Raw genomic sequence first — 16,477 nt, forward strand, 5'->3', positions numbered from 1 at the left:
AAAGGGAGGAAAGAAAGCAAATTCGACATAATGTCACACAAACCTCCAAAAATGGGCTGGACAAAAGTATTGGCACCCTTTCACAACTGCGGATAAATAAGAATGTTACAAGCATGTGATGCTCCTGTAAACTCACCTGGGGCAAGTAACAGGTGTGGGCAATATAGAAATCACACCTGAAAGCAGATAAAAAGGAGAGACGTTCACTTAACCTTTGCATTGTGTGTCTGTCTGTGCCACACTAAGCATGGACAACAGAAAGAGGAGACGAGAACTGTCTGAGGACCTGAGAACCAAAATTGTGGCAAAATATCAACAATCTCAAGGTTACAAGTCCATCTCCAGAGAACTAGATTTGCCTTTGTCCACAGTGCGCAACATTATCAAGAAGTTTGCAACCCATGGCACTGTAGCTAATCTCCCTGGTCGTGGACGGATGAGGAAAATTGATGAAAGATTGCAACGCAGAATAGTCCGGATGGTGGATAAGCAGCCCCAAACATGTTCCAAAGACATTCAAGCTGTCCTGCAGGCTCAGGGAGCATCAGTGTCAGCGCGAACTATCCGTCGACATTTAAATGAAATGAAACGCTATGGCAGGAGACCCAGGAGGACCCCACTGCTGACACAGAGACATAAAAAAGCAAGACTACAGTTTGCCAAAATGTACTTGAGTAAGCCAAAAGCCTTCTGGGAAAACGTCTTGTGGACAGATGAGACCAAGATAGAGCTTTTCGGTAAAGCACATCATTCTACTGTTTACCGAAAACGGAATGAGGCCTACAAAGAACAAAACACAGTACCTACGGTAAAATATGGTGGAGGTTCAATGATGTTTTGGGGTTGTTTTGCTGCCTCTGGCACTGGGTGCCTTGACTGTGTGCAAGGCATCATGAAATCTGAGGATTACCAAAGGATTTTGGGTCGCACTGTAGGGCCCAGTGTCAGAAAGCTGGGTTTGCGTCCAAGATCCTGGGTCTTCCAGCAGGACAATGACCCCAAACATACGTCAAAAAGCACTCAGAAATGGATGGCAAAGAAGCGCTGGAGAGTTCTGAAGTGGCCAGCAATGAGCCCAGATCTAAATCCCATTGAACACCTGTGGAGAGATCTTAAAATTGCTGTTGGGAAAAGGTGTCCTTCCAATAAGAGAGACCTGGAGCTGTTTGCAAAGGAAGAGTGGTCCAAAATTCCGGGTGAGAGGTGTCAGAAGCTTATTGATGGTTATAGGAAGCGACTGATTTCAGTTATGTTTTCCAAAGGGTGTGCAACCAAATATTAAGTTAAGGGTGCCAATACTTTTGTCCAGCCCATTTTTGGGGTTTTGTGTGACATTATGTCATATTTGCTTTTCTGCCTCTGTTTTATATTTGTTCCAATACATACAAAGGGAATAAACATGTGTATAGCAAAACATGTGTTAATGCAATACCTTTTTTGTGTGAAATACTTGATTTTCAGGAAAAATATCAAGGGTGCCAACAATTTCGGCCATGACTGTATTTAAAAATACCCCCACTAATCCACCTTAGTATTAAATATTATTTGCTTTCACAAACAATGATAATTAGAGAACTTTTTATTGCTGCTTTAATACACGTAAATAACATGTGCAACAAAGTGTAACTAGTTATCTAGGTAGTACAAGTAGCTTCCTTTCTTCAGTCTAGTAGAATACTTGATCTGATAAGGATGAAAGGATTTTCTTACAAGCGTGGAATCATGCTTGTCTTCCTTTTAAATAATTTATGGGTATATGCCCCTTCATGAGTCAATGTAATGTGTATAATTAAATTCTATTGGTATATATTAGCGGTGCTACTGAAATAAGGCACCTCTACAGTTTTCAAATCAATTGAAATTTCTTGATAAGTGTGGTGTAAACAAGGAAACTATTTCTGTAAGTTATGGTATGTTTTTAAAACACATTAATAGTCAGGTCATAGTGCAAGAAGTAAAACTCAGGCCTCTTCCACACAAAGCAGAGTCCACTCTGATCAACACAGAACAGATGCCAGCTCAGTTTATGAGAGCCTACATGAGCAGAGCCTGCGGAGCTCTATGGACTCCGGTCCACCAAAACGGAAAATGACACGTCTCTTGCATGTCTCCTATTACCTATTTGGATCTCAACTGGAGTGGTTTAGCTACCCTATTTAGGGATCATTACTTGGAGGATCTTCGCTTTTTCTCCCTTGGGGGTCCAGAGGAGGGTCCGGCTTTCCAACCTTCTGGGTTATCATACAACAAAGCGCGATTGACCGCTCTTAACAGGGGGTCACATCTCTCTGTTAAGCCTTTGAGTGGTTTGTGACACATCAGCTGTCCTTGGATTTTTCCTGTTTCATCACGGTCTTTGGGGACCTTCCTCTATTTTGACAACTCTAGACGGACATTTCTTTTGATATTTTTTTTATTACAATTTTGTTTCACTTATTGCTTGGCATTCTGTTAAGCACTGCACTTTATATGTATATTATTATTGCCTGGTACCGGGGTGTAGTGTTCAGCTGCTATATATTTGCATTTTCACTTCACTTTTTAGCAGGGATTTTTATATATTTTGAAAGCTGTGTACTAACAATCAGATTATTGTACAATCGTTTCTAAAGCAGTATTTTTCATATGATTTTCTGATCGTGTGTACTAGGCTTTAGCGTATATTCTTTTTTGGGGTATACACCATACACATTAGTTATGGCTGCTCCTTCTGCTATAAATCATCTCTGTACCGTCTCCTTCATAGATCCTGGATACTGATCTGAATAACTCTCTTCGGGCACTGTAAAAGTTAACTGTTGTGGCGCAGAGAAGAGTTAAGCCATTTGCCTGCCCCCTTCTGCCCTCTCTGCCATTAACAGAATTTGTATTATTACACTTCAAAAATGCATCATGTTCTGTGAATAGGCAGAGGAGATCCTGTTATTCAGCTGCTCCTCCTCCATTCACAGAACATGATGAATTGTGGGAGTGTAGTAATATGAGTTCTAGTAACGGTGGACAGAGCAAAAGGGGACTTTTTCCTTGTAGCAGTTGCTGCCGCTGTTGACTTTCACAGCGTCAGAAGACAGCTGCTCAGGACAGTATCTGGAGGCTAACAGGGAGTTACTGTAGGGATGATTTTTAGTAGGAGCAGCAGGTAATGGCATTCACTCCATTACAAGCCCGAGCTAGCCATAGGGCACACCGGGCATTTGTCCGATGGGCTGGGGCCGCCTGGACAGGAGGTGGCTGGGCAGCACATAGAGGATGGTGCATTTCTTGGTTCCTCTATGTTCTGCCCGGCAGTCTCTCCTATCCATCTCCTACAGGCTGCATGCCCTGGGCTCCTGTATCCCTCCCCGCGGCCGGCCTCCCTCATCCCTGGGAGCACTGCGGGGATCTGTCAGAATATCCCCTCTCCAGTGCTGACAGCTCCCCTCCCACCACAGACGGTAGAGGAAATCTGCCCCTCCTCCTCCCACTCTCTCCTCCTATGTCTGCCCTGCCCACACTCCCAGCCAGCCTTGTGTCTTCTCTCCCCCCTTCTTTTTTTCTCTCTTTCTTTCTCTCTTTTCTTTTTCTCTTTCTGTCTCCTGTTTCTCTCATTTTTTTCTCTTTTTTATAGTTCTCTTTCTTCCTTTTTTTCCTCTCTCTGTCGCCTGTTTTCCTCCTTCCTTCTTTCCCTCCTTTCTTTTTTCTTTCTATACATCTATCTTTCTCTCTTTGTCTCTTGTTTCTTTCCTTTGTTTCTCTCCTCTCTTTTCTGTCTCCTGTTTCTCTCCTTTCTTTCTCTCTTTATCACTGTCTCCTGTTTCTCTCCTTTCTTTTGATTTCTTTTTTATACTTCTCTCTCCTATTTTTCTCCTTTCTCTCTGTCTCCTGTTTTCTTCCTTCTTTCCCTCCTTCCTTCTTTCTATACGTCTCTCTCTGTCTCTTTCCTCTCTTTCTTTCTCTCCTTCCTTCCCTCTTTCTTTCCCTCCTTCCTTTCTTTCCCTCGTTCCTTTTTTTCCCCTCCTTCTATACATCTCTTTCTTTCTCTCTCTCTGTCTCTTGTTTCCCTCCCTCCTTTTCTTTCTTTCTTTCCCTTCTTCCTATAAAAAATAAAAAAAAAAATTATAAAATATAAAACTGTAAACAATTAACTAAAAACCTACTGACACTAGTCATGGAACTACTAGGTCACAAAGGTTACTCTTGTAACCGGGCCCTGGTGTTCTGCCACCGGGCTTCTCAGTACAAAATACCCGGGCCTATTTTCTGTCCCAGTCTGGGCCTGCTCCATTACACATAACTAAAATTGCTTGGTGCTTTATCCCCCCACCCCACATTACCTAGATGGGGAAAGTTAGTATGACATTATGACTGCACTATGACCTATAAATGTCAGCTATGCTCTGTGTATATACCACAACCACTGGGATTAGAAACTAGTTCCTAAAGCCTCATACACACAACGAAAATATTGGACAAATAGTCCCCCATTTTTTTTTTTTTTTGCATGCTAGTCTCATATCCAAAATGAAGAGGTTACTAAAAGTTCCAAAAATTCTCGTACAACACAAAAACTTCGGAAGTGATATAATGTATTGTATTGTAATGTATTCTTTCGTTTCTCAGCATGCATGGTCTTGGTCTCTCAATTTTTTTCGGAGTAATGTAGTGACTAAATGAAATTGTTCGCTTTGTTATCGTATGAGAAAAATTTTAATGCTTGTCCCTTTGGATATTGTCACATGCCCTGTCATAATCGGCTGTAGAAAGCTGTGTACTAACGATCAAATTGTTGTGTGATCCCTCCGAAAACAATGTTTGTCATCCGATTTTCTGATCGTGTGCACTAGGCTTAAGGCTGGCCATACATTAATCATTTGGGTTAACAAAAACATTTTTTAAATGATTTGACACATTTGAGCTGGATGGGGGAATCAGTTGATTGATAGATTGACCTGTGTACAAGCAACTTGCCCATACATGGATCAAAATTTGGCCAGTTCAGCAGAGATGGAATTTCAATCTATGTATGGCCACCCGAACAGTTGGCCAGGCATGGTGTCTAAGTCAAACAAGCTTAAAGAGGACCTGAACTCTGGAAGTGTCTAAAAAAGGCAAAACAGGGAAAAGGACTAGTAACCAGTATTGCCTTTGTTCTCCATGCAGCTGACATTTTCCCTGTTACTTGTCTATTCAAATGGAATCTGCCCCCACAACGAATGGTGATCTGTAACTTTGCATGGGGATATTTAAAGTGGCTGTAAAGTCATTTTTTTTTTACCTAAAATAACAAACATGTTATACTTATTTGCTCTGTAGAATGCTATTGCACAGAGAAGCTCTGAGCCTCCTCTTTTTGGATCCTCCACCGACACTCTTGGCTCCTCCTCTTCTTTGTGTGCCCCCATAGCAAGCCACTTGCTATGGGGGCACACCTGTGGGCTCGATCCCGAGCTTTCATTTATAAAGAATAGAATGAGTCAGAAAGGACCACATTATGGCCACTATTTGGAGTATTTACTTCATATGATCATCAGCTCCAAATAGTGTCTATCGTGTGGCATTAATGAATAGCAATTGACCCAGAAAGAAAATAGCCTAATAACATTGTATTTTGCCCCCATAAACACAGAACAAATATACATGCAGTTTCACAGATTGAATAGTTCTGTGAATTGTTTATAAATACATCCCTAAATCTAGCTGTGGACATGAATGACAAATATACACTACAGTCAGAGGTGGCAAATGTGTATAAAAATTTACCGGTAGGACACAAACATGGGTCTCTAATATTCACCCCAGCATTCTAACTACAAAATGTATGCCAATCGATACCTGGTTCTGAGCACTACCCTATGTTCTCAGACAGAAAGACTGCACAGCATATGTTCATGGTAAATGAGGCTGCTGTCCCTGATTTCCAATGATCTTTAAAAAGACAAGACCAAGAGGAGTAATCTATACTTGATGAGAGATAAAGTGAAACCTTGTAAAACAACCCATTCGGTTTAAAATAGAAATGAAAGGCAAAACATTTGTGTATAGATAGAAAAAATATTATAAACACCTTTTTCCTCCTCATTTATAGGTGATCACATAACCTCTGTTCTTAGCTGCATAAGAGCTAGGAGAAAAGAGGAGAAAGAGCAGCACACTGATCTGCTCAGTGAATGGCTGTGCAGGGGGAAGCGTAGCAGGACAAGTCTGATCATTGGAGGAGAGCAGGCTGAGATCCCAGCATACCTAGAGAACTGACCATGGTGTGTTATCATGCCTATTGTGGTCAGTTTTTAGGAGGAAAGCAGAAGGACTGGCAGGAACACCAGGTATTTTACACAAAGGAAGCAATACAAAGAGAACATGATCATTTCTATAATTCAGATATGTTGGAAAGGTGAATTCTCAAAGATAGCATTTCCTTACAATAACCAGTATACCTTCCCTAGAAGGACACAGCTTATGAAATGAATATATATCGGACTTTCTGATCGGCAGTAAAGACAGTTAAAACAGTTAATCTTCTATAACACCTTCATAAATAAGGCCTAGTTTAAAGGAGCATTTTAAAAACCTCAGTTCTTCACTGTCACTTTCAGCTTTTTTCAAAGTACCGTATTAGGGCTGGTCCACACTACAACTTCTGCACACCAGATGAGTTTTTTTGCATATGTGTTTTGCTGCATTTTTTTAAATCTTTTTTTTCTTTTCTTTTATTTTGACACTTGAAAAATCCTAGGACAACATGCATTCTGGTGCATTTCCAGGCATTGTGCTGCATTACATACAGAAAAAATGCAGGAGGTTCTACTTTTGTTGACTGCACTGATGTGATTTAGGGCCATTGGAATACATGGAAAACATTGTGCATGCATTTCTACTGCAGTTTAAATATACACTGGACTGCATATGGTGTGAACCAGCCCTCACAGCCATTCTAACCTTGAGCTGTGCAAACAGCTGCATTATCCAGAAACCAATAGCAAGTAATCAGATTTCTGTTTTAATGAATTTTCAGCTGTCAGAAATGACAAATAATTGCTGACTGGTTATTATGAGCTTCTGCACATTGCTATTTGATGTGTTAGCTCAGCGGTACCAGAATCATAACATTATTGACCATCATAGATTTTGTAGTTGTTCTTCTAGTCTGTAGTGGACGTCTGTGAACTAAACTTGGTGACTGTTTACAAACTGTGAATCTATGAAGGAAATAACAAGCCTTCGATCAAGCTTATTTAAGAAGAAAAAAAGCTATATACAGTAATCCATAAAAAACAATCTTAAATTATCTTTCTCAAATCTTTCTTCTCTAGAAATAAAGGTTTAAAAACTTGTTGGATGCTAACGAGGTACTTTCTTTCCATATAATATTTCTATTCACTCAACTTTCCTAAATAATCCCTAACGTATTCCAATGTGAAAGACAAAGTAAATAAACATGGAAAACAATGACAAACAGCCACACTAGTTCCATATTATCATGGCAGATATTTATTGTTGAAAATGAATTCATTGCTCCACGTCAGCAATTTATTTTATGTTGGACCACAAAAATATTTTACTGCCAAAATCTCAAGAAAAATACAAACACATCAAAATTATTTCTGTATTTGGAAATACGTATATACATAATATACATTAGAAAACACAACTTATTGTATTGGCAATGTGTATTTTGATTTATGTAACAGCAGTGACTGTCCTATGTTTAACACCAGTATCTGAAGATACAACTTCAATCTTATATTAAAAAAAAAAAAAAAAAAGAACTTTAATACATTCATAAAACGCTGCATAGCTAGCATGCTCAGCAATGCTAAACAGAACTTTGGGGCACAGCAGTACTATTCACAACCTAATTCTATATGTCAAACTCAGATTCATGGGTTTCCTACACTGCTTTCCTATTCAAAGGGTTTTCACATAAAACCTGTATTTCAATTTTGGCCAGGGTTTGGTGGATAGAATCAACCATGACTTTTTTTCTGTCGGAAACACTGGTGGTGAGTTCCCCAGGTCTACCCATATGCTGTGGTTACTTCTGAATGGAAGTTTGATCTCCTGGTTAGCTTTACTTTGCATTTCAGGGACCACACTGGAAACATTTCAAGCCCAGAGCTTGGAACGAAGACTGGCGTTCCTGAGAGATAACAGAAACTAGTGGATGAATCAGATCACTATTGTCAAAAGGGAATTTATTTCTATTTAATTGTATTTTAAACTACAGTTAAAATAAAATATATATTAGCTAAAACAAAGTTTTTAAAGAGCACCAATACTGAAAAGGCCACTTATCGACCACTAATATAGTGGCCTAAGCATTCTTCTTCGGTTTTCTACAACTCCATCTGCATACATTGTAATCAAAGGCCTGACATGTGGTATGGCTGAGACTGTGGTCTGGTCAGGGAATAGAAGGTATTTCCCAACAGTACTAATGAGCCAGAGCACCCAAAGGGCTACCTGCTCCCAATTAATTTACCTTGCTATTCTCTGACAAGAGTCTGTGAAGCACTACTATCCATGCTGTACCACAGAGGTGCTTTAATAAAATGCTCCATCCAATCAGTTCTGTATAAGGGGTGAGGTAATCATTTATTCTATTGGCCCTAACTACTACAGTATGCCCTAATTTATCACTCAATGTTCTCTAACAGGAACATATGGATACAATTCTCCAACATCCACCTTTTCAAGTTCACTCAAAATCTATTGATAGGTAGGCAGAGTGGGATTAGAAAAAAATGCTCCACGTTGGTGGATGATGAAAATTGTCTTATAATAGTTTATGCATAGCTCCATGTATGCTAAAAGAAAGGTCAGAGAATGCCAACAGAGTATATAATTGGAAGCATAACCCAATTATCTAAAAGAAAATATATTATAAAAACTTTATTTACAAACAATAGAGATATAGATTTTTTTTTAAGAAAGGCAGAAGAAAGATAACAGAGTATAAATTTGATACAGTAACATATAAGAAAAATATTTGAGGACAATTCTTTTCAATACTTTGAACCTTCTTTTCCTCAACACTACCTTGCTTTCTTTTACTGTTCAATGTATCAGACTAACAACTATTGTATGTATAGAAGCACAGAACTCCTAGTGAAAAATGTAGTGGGGCAAATTTGACTGATGACACACATTTAGATTTTGCTACGTTGGATCTTTTACATTAGAAATGCAAAAATTGCTGATAGTTATATACTCATAGTGTATCCCTCTGTGACGGATACAAATTAAACAGATTCTTTAGGTCCATGTACAACACAGCTGTTGGAGAATTATAAATATATTGAACAATGGATTATAGTTTCTGTGGCCAGCTTAGCCTATTGGGTGCTAATTATTGGTTTTACCCACAGTTCAGGAAACCGCATCAGACTTCACTCAATATGCTCCGATATCTAAATATCAGACTAATCACATCTTAAAATAACAAAAAACTTGTTATATTCTATTTATCAACAAATGGCATCCCATGGAAGTGCAGCTGGTAGTTTCTAATCTCTGACTGGGACAGATGTAGTGGTGAGAATAGAATTTACACCAAATATAAGTATGACATTGTGGGACATGGTTTTAATCGGATCTCCCATACTATATAAAAAAAAAAAAAAAAAACCTGGATTGCACAATATGTGACCCATCCAAATGTAATGTGCAACTAATGCCAGGGCAACCAGCATTCCCCTTATACTCTGATGAGGAATCCACTACAGCACCAGTGGAGATTGCCCTATTTAGCTTTAGTATCCTAAATTCCCAAAGGTAATATATAAATGTCTTGGTGTAAGCAAATGTTAAATGTTCCAGAGATGCTAATTTCCAATGATCATTAGCAGTCAGTGTACTAGAGCTTTTCCAGGAACACACAGATTTATAAAAGGCAAATAACAAAGCCCACAATGCAGTAACAAAGCGATCCTTTTTATTGTTTAGATTGCTATAAGCAAATGGAAAAAGGTACGACTCTGTTGCATTGGTTAATGTAAATTAATAAACACTATTACTTTTTGCAACGTCTAATTAAATAAGCCTGACTGCACTATTGGTAAAATAGGGAATGATGACAAACACATTTGTTTCTAGTCAACAGAACGATCTTTCATTGTGAATATATATATATATTTATATATGGTGATAAATGCCTATGCAATTTCCTATAAGATATAGTTAGGTTCGTACCTTTGTCTGCATTTTCCTATATTTTGTGTGCATTTGTAATGCACGCTTTAATGCCTTCTGCGTTTCTTGTTTGGACAATGAAAGTCAAAGTAGAGTTTGGTAGGAGTGGGGGCTTGTCATGCGCTAAAGCAGGCACAGAATGTATGATGTACATATTTTTTGTGCATTACATTGATGTCTGTGGGGCCAAAAATATGTGCTCATTCACCAAAAATTGCACTTGTTCTGTTCTTCCCAAACCATGGCTGTGCAGAGTACAGGTGTGAATGGGCTCCACAGAAAAGAAAACAGGACCTTACTGAGACAGAGAAACTACAGGTAACATGATGGTTAGTTCACGGGTGAGCACAACAATAGTTTTTCTAGAGATATAGCACACTGTGGGAGGTGTAAGACTGGGTCTGATTCTATATCCCATCAATGGCAAACCCCTTGAGGTAATTTACTAAAGAGATAGAGACTGTTTACTGAACTTTAGTCAACCAGCCCAAAATCCTGTTTTTCTTCTTTTTTCAATTACCCTCAGACATGATTGGGTATTTAAGCTGAGCACAGTCACCTTATGCACTGACATTGATTTTGCAAAGTGAACATTCACTTTGCTAAATTAACAACCTCTACTATTTTAAAAAATAAACTCTAACACTGAATACAAACTACCATTCAGGGGCACATATTTGTGTTAAGTGGCATTCCTAGGTGTACTTCAATCAATATGATAAACACCTCACCTGCGTGATAGCCCAGAAGGTCTTACAAAGCATGAAAGAAAGATTTACTTATGGTGGGGGAACAGGTTTCAGTTTGCAGACTACATATTCTCCAGCTAAAGCAGATACAACATTAACAAAGTCAGTAATTTTAAAAAAAAAGGACTTAGGCTTTAACCCTATTACAAGGTGCAGTAGAGAGAGAAACAAGTGCAGTGGTACATAAAACCATGCAATGCACTTACACAACCTATGGCTCCTCACATCTATTTTAAGATCACCACATACTCTCTAATACAAGATTAAACAGCTTTGCCGAGATGGTTCCATGCATAATAATACTCAAGAGCTGAGATAAACATAATTATTTCCAAATTACCATTAACCTTTTAGGAAGATGGCATACAGTATGTAAATACATTTGCATAATCAGAATAACAGCTGATTAAGAAGCATTGGTGTCTTAAACAGTAAACAAACTACCATTTCAAGGCATCTGGTATACATACAATGGTATTTCCCAGAGCAACACCCCCAAAATGCAATGCAGAACAGAGGAACGTTACCTAAACTGAGCTTCAAAGAAATCCAGATAAATCTACAACCTATTTATGTTGTATATTCTTTGAAAATCTGACAATTTAACTTTAGTAACCACGAATCAGAAAAATGGGTGGCCATCTACATTGATATCGTAATTTTTTTGGAAACTAGGGTGGTATGGGTTATTTGGGTAGCATACAGAGTTTAGGCATGTCTTAGGAAGCTAGGTGGAAAGCCCTTGAAGCAAAACATTTCAAGTACATTGTGTCTCGCTCCTCGCATTACAACTGCTTTATAACATGAAGGACACAGAAGCATTTGCCCAGTGACACAATTTCATCTCTTGTGGAGCTACGTGTCTGAACAAATCACATAAACCAAACACGGTTTAACACATTACAATTGCAGCTTGAAAAGGGCAAGTTATGATTATTAACAATGCATTAGTACTTTCTTATGTGGATCAGTGGGAAGTTATCTGCTATAAATTTTACACACCCTATTAAGTCTTCTGTTGCAGTTGATGTTGCTTCAGATGTTCACTTGGTAAAATGCTATAGTCATGAAAAAATGTATTCATGGAATCCAAAGTAACACAACAGTTGGTAATAGAGGTTTCTTTTGATAGTAACTCACTTGCACAATGTCTTGCTTTCAGCTCTAGGCATTCACTTAAAGAGACTCTTCTCTGTCAAAACTGCAGGTCAAAAGGAAAAGGGTCATCTAATTCTCCCTCCTCTCAGCAGCATTTACTCAACTTTCTTTGTCAGCTGCAGAAAGAAAGCCCTACGTGAGCCCTAAAACCACTTGTTGGAGCTTATACAGGGCTATGGACTTCTTTCCTTTCCCCTTGTGCAGTGCTGGGTCAGTCATGTGGCACACAGTACTGTCACGAGAGGGATCACCCATATTTGGGTGTGTCAGGTATTTCAGTCAAATGTAGCAGCACCGGAGCAAGGAAAGGTGAGTATGAGTGTGTGCTGCTTGGAAGGAAGATGGGCAAAGAAAAGGGTTGCTTTAAACTGTTTACTACTATTTGTGAACATGGTACAGCATTCTGCTAATATGATTTCTACCTATAACATTAACTTTTCTGCACTTCGGTGAGTTCATTCATTGTGCAAATGGTAGTTCTTCTCTAATATTTCTGAATTAAAGAAGAAAAAAAAAAAAAAAAACTTTGAGCATGGTCATGAAATCTCCACTGTAAACACGACATGCATTAAGAGTCACAGCACTACTGATGTCATGATCAGCCAAACAATATGTTAAGTTTTATTATTTCTTTCTACTTTAACAGAGAGTACTCCCTTAAGGCACGGTTTTAGAGATGTGTCATAAGCGATCAGCTATTTGTACAGAAGGTACAGGATCTGCATTAGTTCCTCATTCTGAATGAAGAGAGTGAGGGCATATATCACTGATGTCTGGAATGCTTCTATCACTTTGACTTAATTGCAGTCAAAAAGTGTATAGGGCCTAGTTTCAAGGAGGGTGCAAGAGAAAGGTAAGATAATGTTAAACACTCTTTTCTACCTCAGACAGGTGGAACTACTTTTTTGAAAGTGAAGGGATTACATGTAATCATATTTTGGGGTAGTACCAACATTTAAAGGAGACCTATAGTCACGACATTCACTTTCATTTTATAATATCAACACTGTAATAGAAAAAAAAAACAAAAAAAAAAAAAACGTATTTTCTACAATCCTGAAGCTCAAAAATACTTCTTTCATTTTGGGAGTGCTGCCTGTCTGCTTACCATCTTTTTCCACTTGCCAAAATCCCTGCAGGCTCTGCAGCTTCTCATTCACGGTTTATTTCAAATTCAAAGGACTACATTTCCCATGGTACCTTGCTGTCTGTTAACAGTGATTCCTGATTCTTCTTGTGACCTCTGTAGTTCAGACAGCAGGGTCAATGAAATGTGTAACACAGCAGTGCATGTTCACAGGGCATAGTGAATATGTGAAACAGAATTTAAGAAAGTAATTCTGTGGGACTCTGTAACAAGTACATTTTCAAACTTCAAGATTGTTCAGATTAAAAAGGAGTAGTCTAGAAATAATAGAAACATCACAAAGAAATGAATATATGATTTAAAATTTTGACCACAGATAGCTTTTATATATAAATGTATAAGAAGATATGGTCACTTTGTCCATGCAGGGCAAAATCAGAGTTCTCTGGAAAAGCCCTCTGACTCCTACTATCCCTTTTAGCAGCAATCCCGATTCCCCTTCCTCATCTGCAGCTGGTATTCGAATGAGCTGTGTGGGCATCTCAGAGGAGTGATTATGTCACTCCACTTGTTATGTGGCAGTGATTGAGCATAGTGACTGGCTGCTAGACCAGAGAACTGTAACAGGGAAGGAAATCTCATTCCTCACCATGAAGTGACAAGTATTGTGTCAGTCTTGGGAAGGCTGCAGAGGAGAAAGGGCCATTGCCTGTTGCATATTCCTCTTTTACTTTAAACCTAAAATACCAACTCCCCAGCTGCCTTTCTTTCAGTAATAATGAGCAGAGATAGACTGTTAATAATGCGATGTGCTAATGTCAACTCCTGCCATCAGTGTTTGTTGAGACAGTGAATAAAACAACAATCACAGCCTGCCATGTCCCTTCTACCTATTTACTTAGGAGTGGGGGTGGTGTGAATGTGAGTGAATCTCTGAGCACCTCCAAAGTCTCTCTTCTGTGCCCTATTGTTCCCATATACTTAGATGAGGAGGGAGAGACATGACGCAGAAAAAAGTGTCAATGACTTCCTGTGCACCTTGAAAAGGCTGCCTTCTATGGCTCACTCTACCCACATACATAAAGGCTGAGCAGGAATAAGGTGGCACGTTATGTCATGTGACTATGTGCATTTCAAAGGGCTGCCCTCTGTGGATCATCCTCATCACATCTTGAAGTAGTAACATTGACAGAAATATTTAAAACATATGACATACCAATTGTTAAAGGGTATAAAAATACATAAGAGACCTGAAGGCAATAAAAATTGATCCTGTGCAAAAGAAAGAAACCCTCATAAAATGATCATATATGGTGAAGGTTTCCAGAGAAAGTAAAGTAATATAAGATATATATTTTACCTTGAGGAGAGGAGAAAGTATAGTTAGAATACAATAACATTGTATGAACCTTGCAGAGAGTGATCTGCTTTTCAGCATAAAATGCTATTTGCACTGGAGAAAGAGCACTTACAAAGGCCCTAAGGATATGCGATGACACATCACATTACCATTCTGCATTAGGTTTACATAATTTTTAACAAAGTTATTCCTGCTGACGACCTTCACACCCCTTAAGGATTATTTCATATTATCATTGCATAATACAAGAAACAAGGAAATTATTCTAAAATGACCTTGAATGCTGGATATATTACAAACAATAAATATACAGGGTGAATGCCTGAACTTTCTCTTATAATAAGAGACATAAGGCACAATAATCAAAACTACTGCCCTAATAAAGGGTTCTTGTAACTATTATAAGGATGGCAATACTTGGTACTACCATATACTGCATTGTAACTCGTAGGAGAACTTAATCCCCTACAGATTTCCACTTTTTAATTATAAAAGAAAAGTTTACTAATGACTGGCTTTACCAGCCTCATCCTTCAGAAATATTAGATAAAGTCTAAGGTTAATAAAAAGCATTATGTAACAAAATACAGTTTTTATAAAAGTGTTCCATATGCACAAAAGTACAAAAGGAACATGATAGAAAAAGGCCAGCTTGGAATTTGTTAAGGAACATATTTGGAAGTGGGGGTAAACAACATCACATTTCTGCTCGACGTTTTTTTGCCCCGCCCTCTCCATCTTCCTCCTCCTCGTCTTCATAGTTGTCCTCATGATTTTCTTTTGGCTCTTCTTGCATAGCTTCGTGCTGCCTTTCTGCTCCAATCCGCTTACCCATAACCTACCAAAAGGAAAAAAAAAATTGTTGGTTATCACAAATGTAAAATCTTTTATTTTTATTTTAAAGTTAAAATGTACAAATCCAAAAAAGTTGGGACGCTGTATACAATCTACATAAAAACAGAATGCAATGATTTGCAAATCTCATAAACCCATATTTTATTCATAATAGAAAATGGAAAACATATCAAAAGTTTAAACCGAGAAAATGTACCATTTTAAGAAAAAAAAACCAAACTGATTTTGAAATTGATGGTAGCAACACAAGTTGGAACAGGGCAACAAAAAGATAGCAAAGTAAGTAATACTAACAAAGAAGAGCTGTAAGCACATTTTGCAACTAATTAGGTTGATTGGCAACAGGTCAGTAAAATGCTCAGGTATAAAAAGGAGCTACACAGAGAGATAGAGTGTCTCAGAAGTAAAGATGGGCAGAGGTTCATCAATCTGTGAAAAGCTGCATCTAAAAATTGGCAATTTCAGAATAATGTTCCTCAACATAAAATTGCAAAGACTTTATATCGATATTATCTACAGTGCATAATACACGTGTCATCAAAAGATTCAGAGAATCTGGAGAAATCTCCAGACAAAAAGGGACATGGCTGAATCATAATATTGGATGTCCATGATCTTTCGGCACTCAGACAGCAATGCATTAAAACCAAGCATAATTTTGTGATGATCATAACTGCATGGGCTCAGGTATACTTCCAGAAATCACCCACTGTGAATACAGTTCACCATTCCATCCTAAAATGGAAGATAAAGTGCATCATGCAAAGAAGTCTGAACATGATCTAAAAATGCCACCATCTTCTCTGGGCCAAATCTCATTTAAAATGGTCTATTGCCAATAGAAAAACTGTTCTGTAGTCAGAATCAAATTTGACCTTATTTTTGGCAACCATTGGAGCCAAGTCCTCCAGACTAAAGAGGAGAGGGACTTTCAGGCTTGTTATCAGTGATCAACATATGCTTCCCATCCAGATGTCTTTTTTAGGGAAGGCTTTGCATACTGCAGCAGGACAATGCTAAACCACAATCTGCATCTATGACAACAGCACAGATTTGTAGTAGAAGTGTCTGGGTACTTAACTGGCCTGCCTGCTGATCAAC

General features: G+C 38.4%; 1 protein-coding gene across 4 annotated transcripts in view; it reads right to left on the reverse strand.

The window, feature by feature from the left end:
* Nucleotides 1-7,444: 7,444 nt before the first annotated feature.
* Nucleotides 7,445-16,477, reverse strand: part of GOLIM4 (golgi integral membrane protein 4) — a 158,033-nt gene continuing 149,000 nt past the window's right edge. For all 4 annotated transcript variants that reach the window (XM_089675467.1, XM_089675469.1, XM_089675468.1 and 1 more), the window contains one exon: nucleotides 7,445-15,359. In XM_089675467.1, the coding sequence (XP_089531593.1) occupies nucleotides 15,219-15,359 (141 nt within the window). In that variant the 3' untranslated portion in view covers nucleotides 7,445-15,218. The remainder of the gene's footprint in view (nucleotides 15,360-16,477) is intronic.

The sequence above is a fragment of the Staurois parvus genome, unplaced genomic scaffold (genome assembly GCF_062004578.1).
Source record: "Staurois parvus isolate SC_StPar_1 unplaced genomic scaffold, SC_StPar_1.0 ptg000155l, whole genome shotgun sequence".
NCBI lineage: Eukaryota > Metazoa > Chordata > Amphibia > Anura > Ranidae > Staurois > Staurois parvus.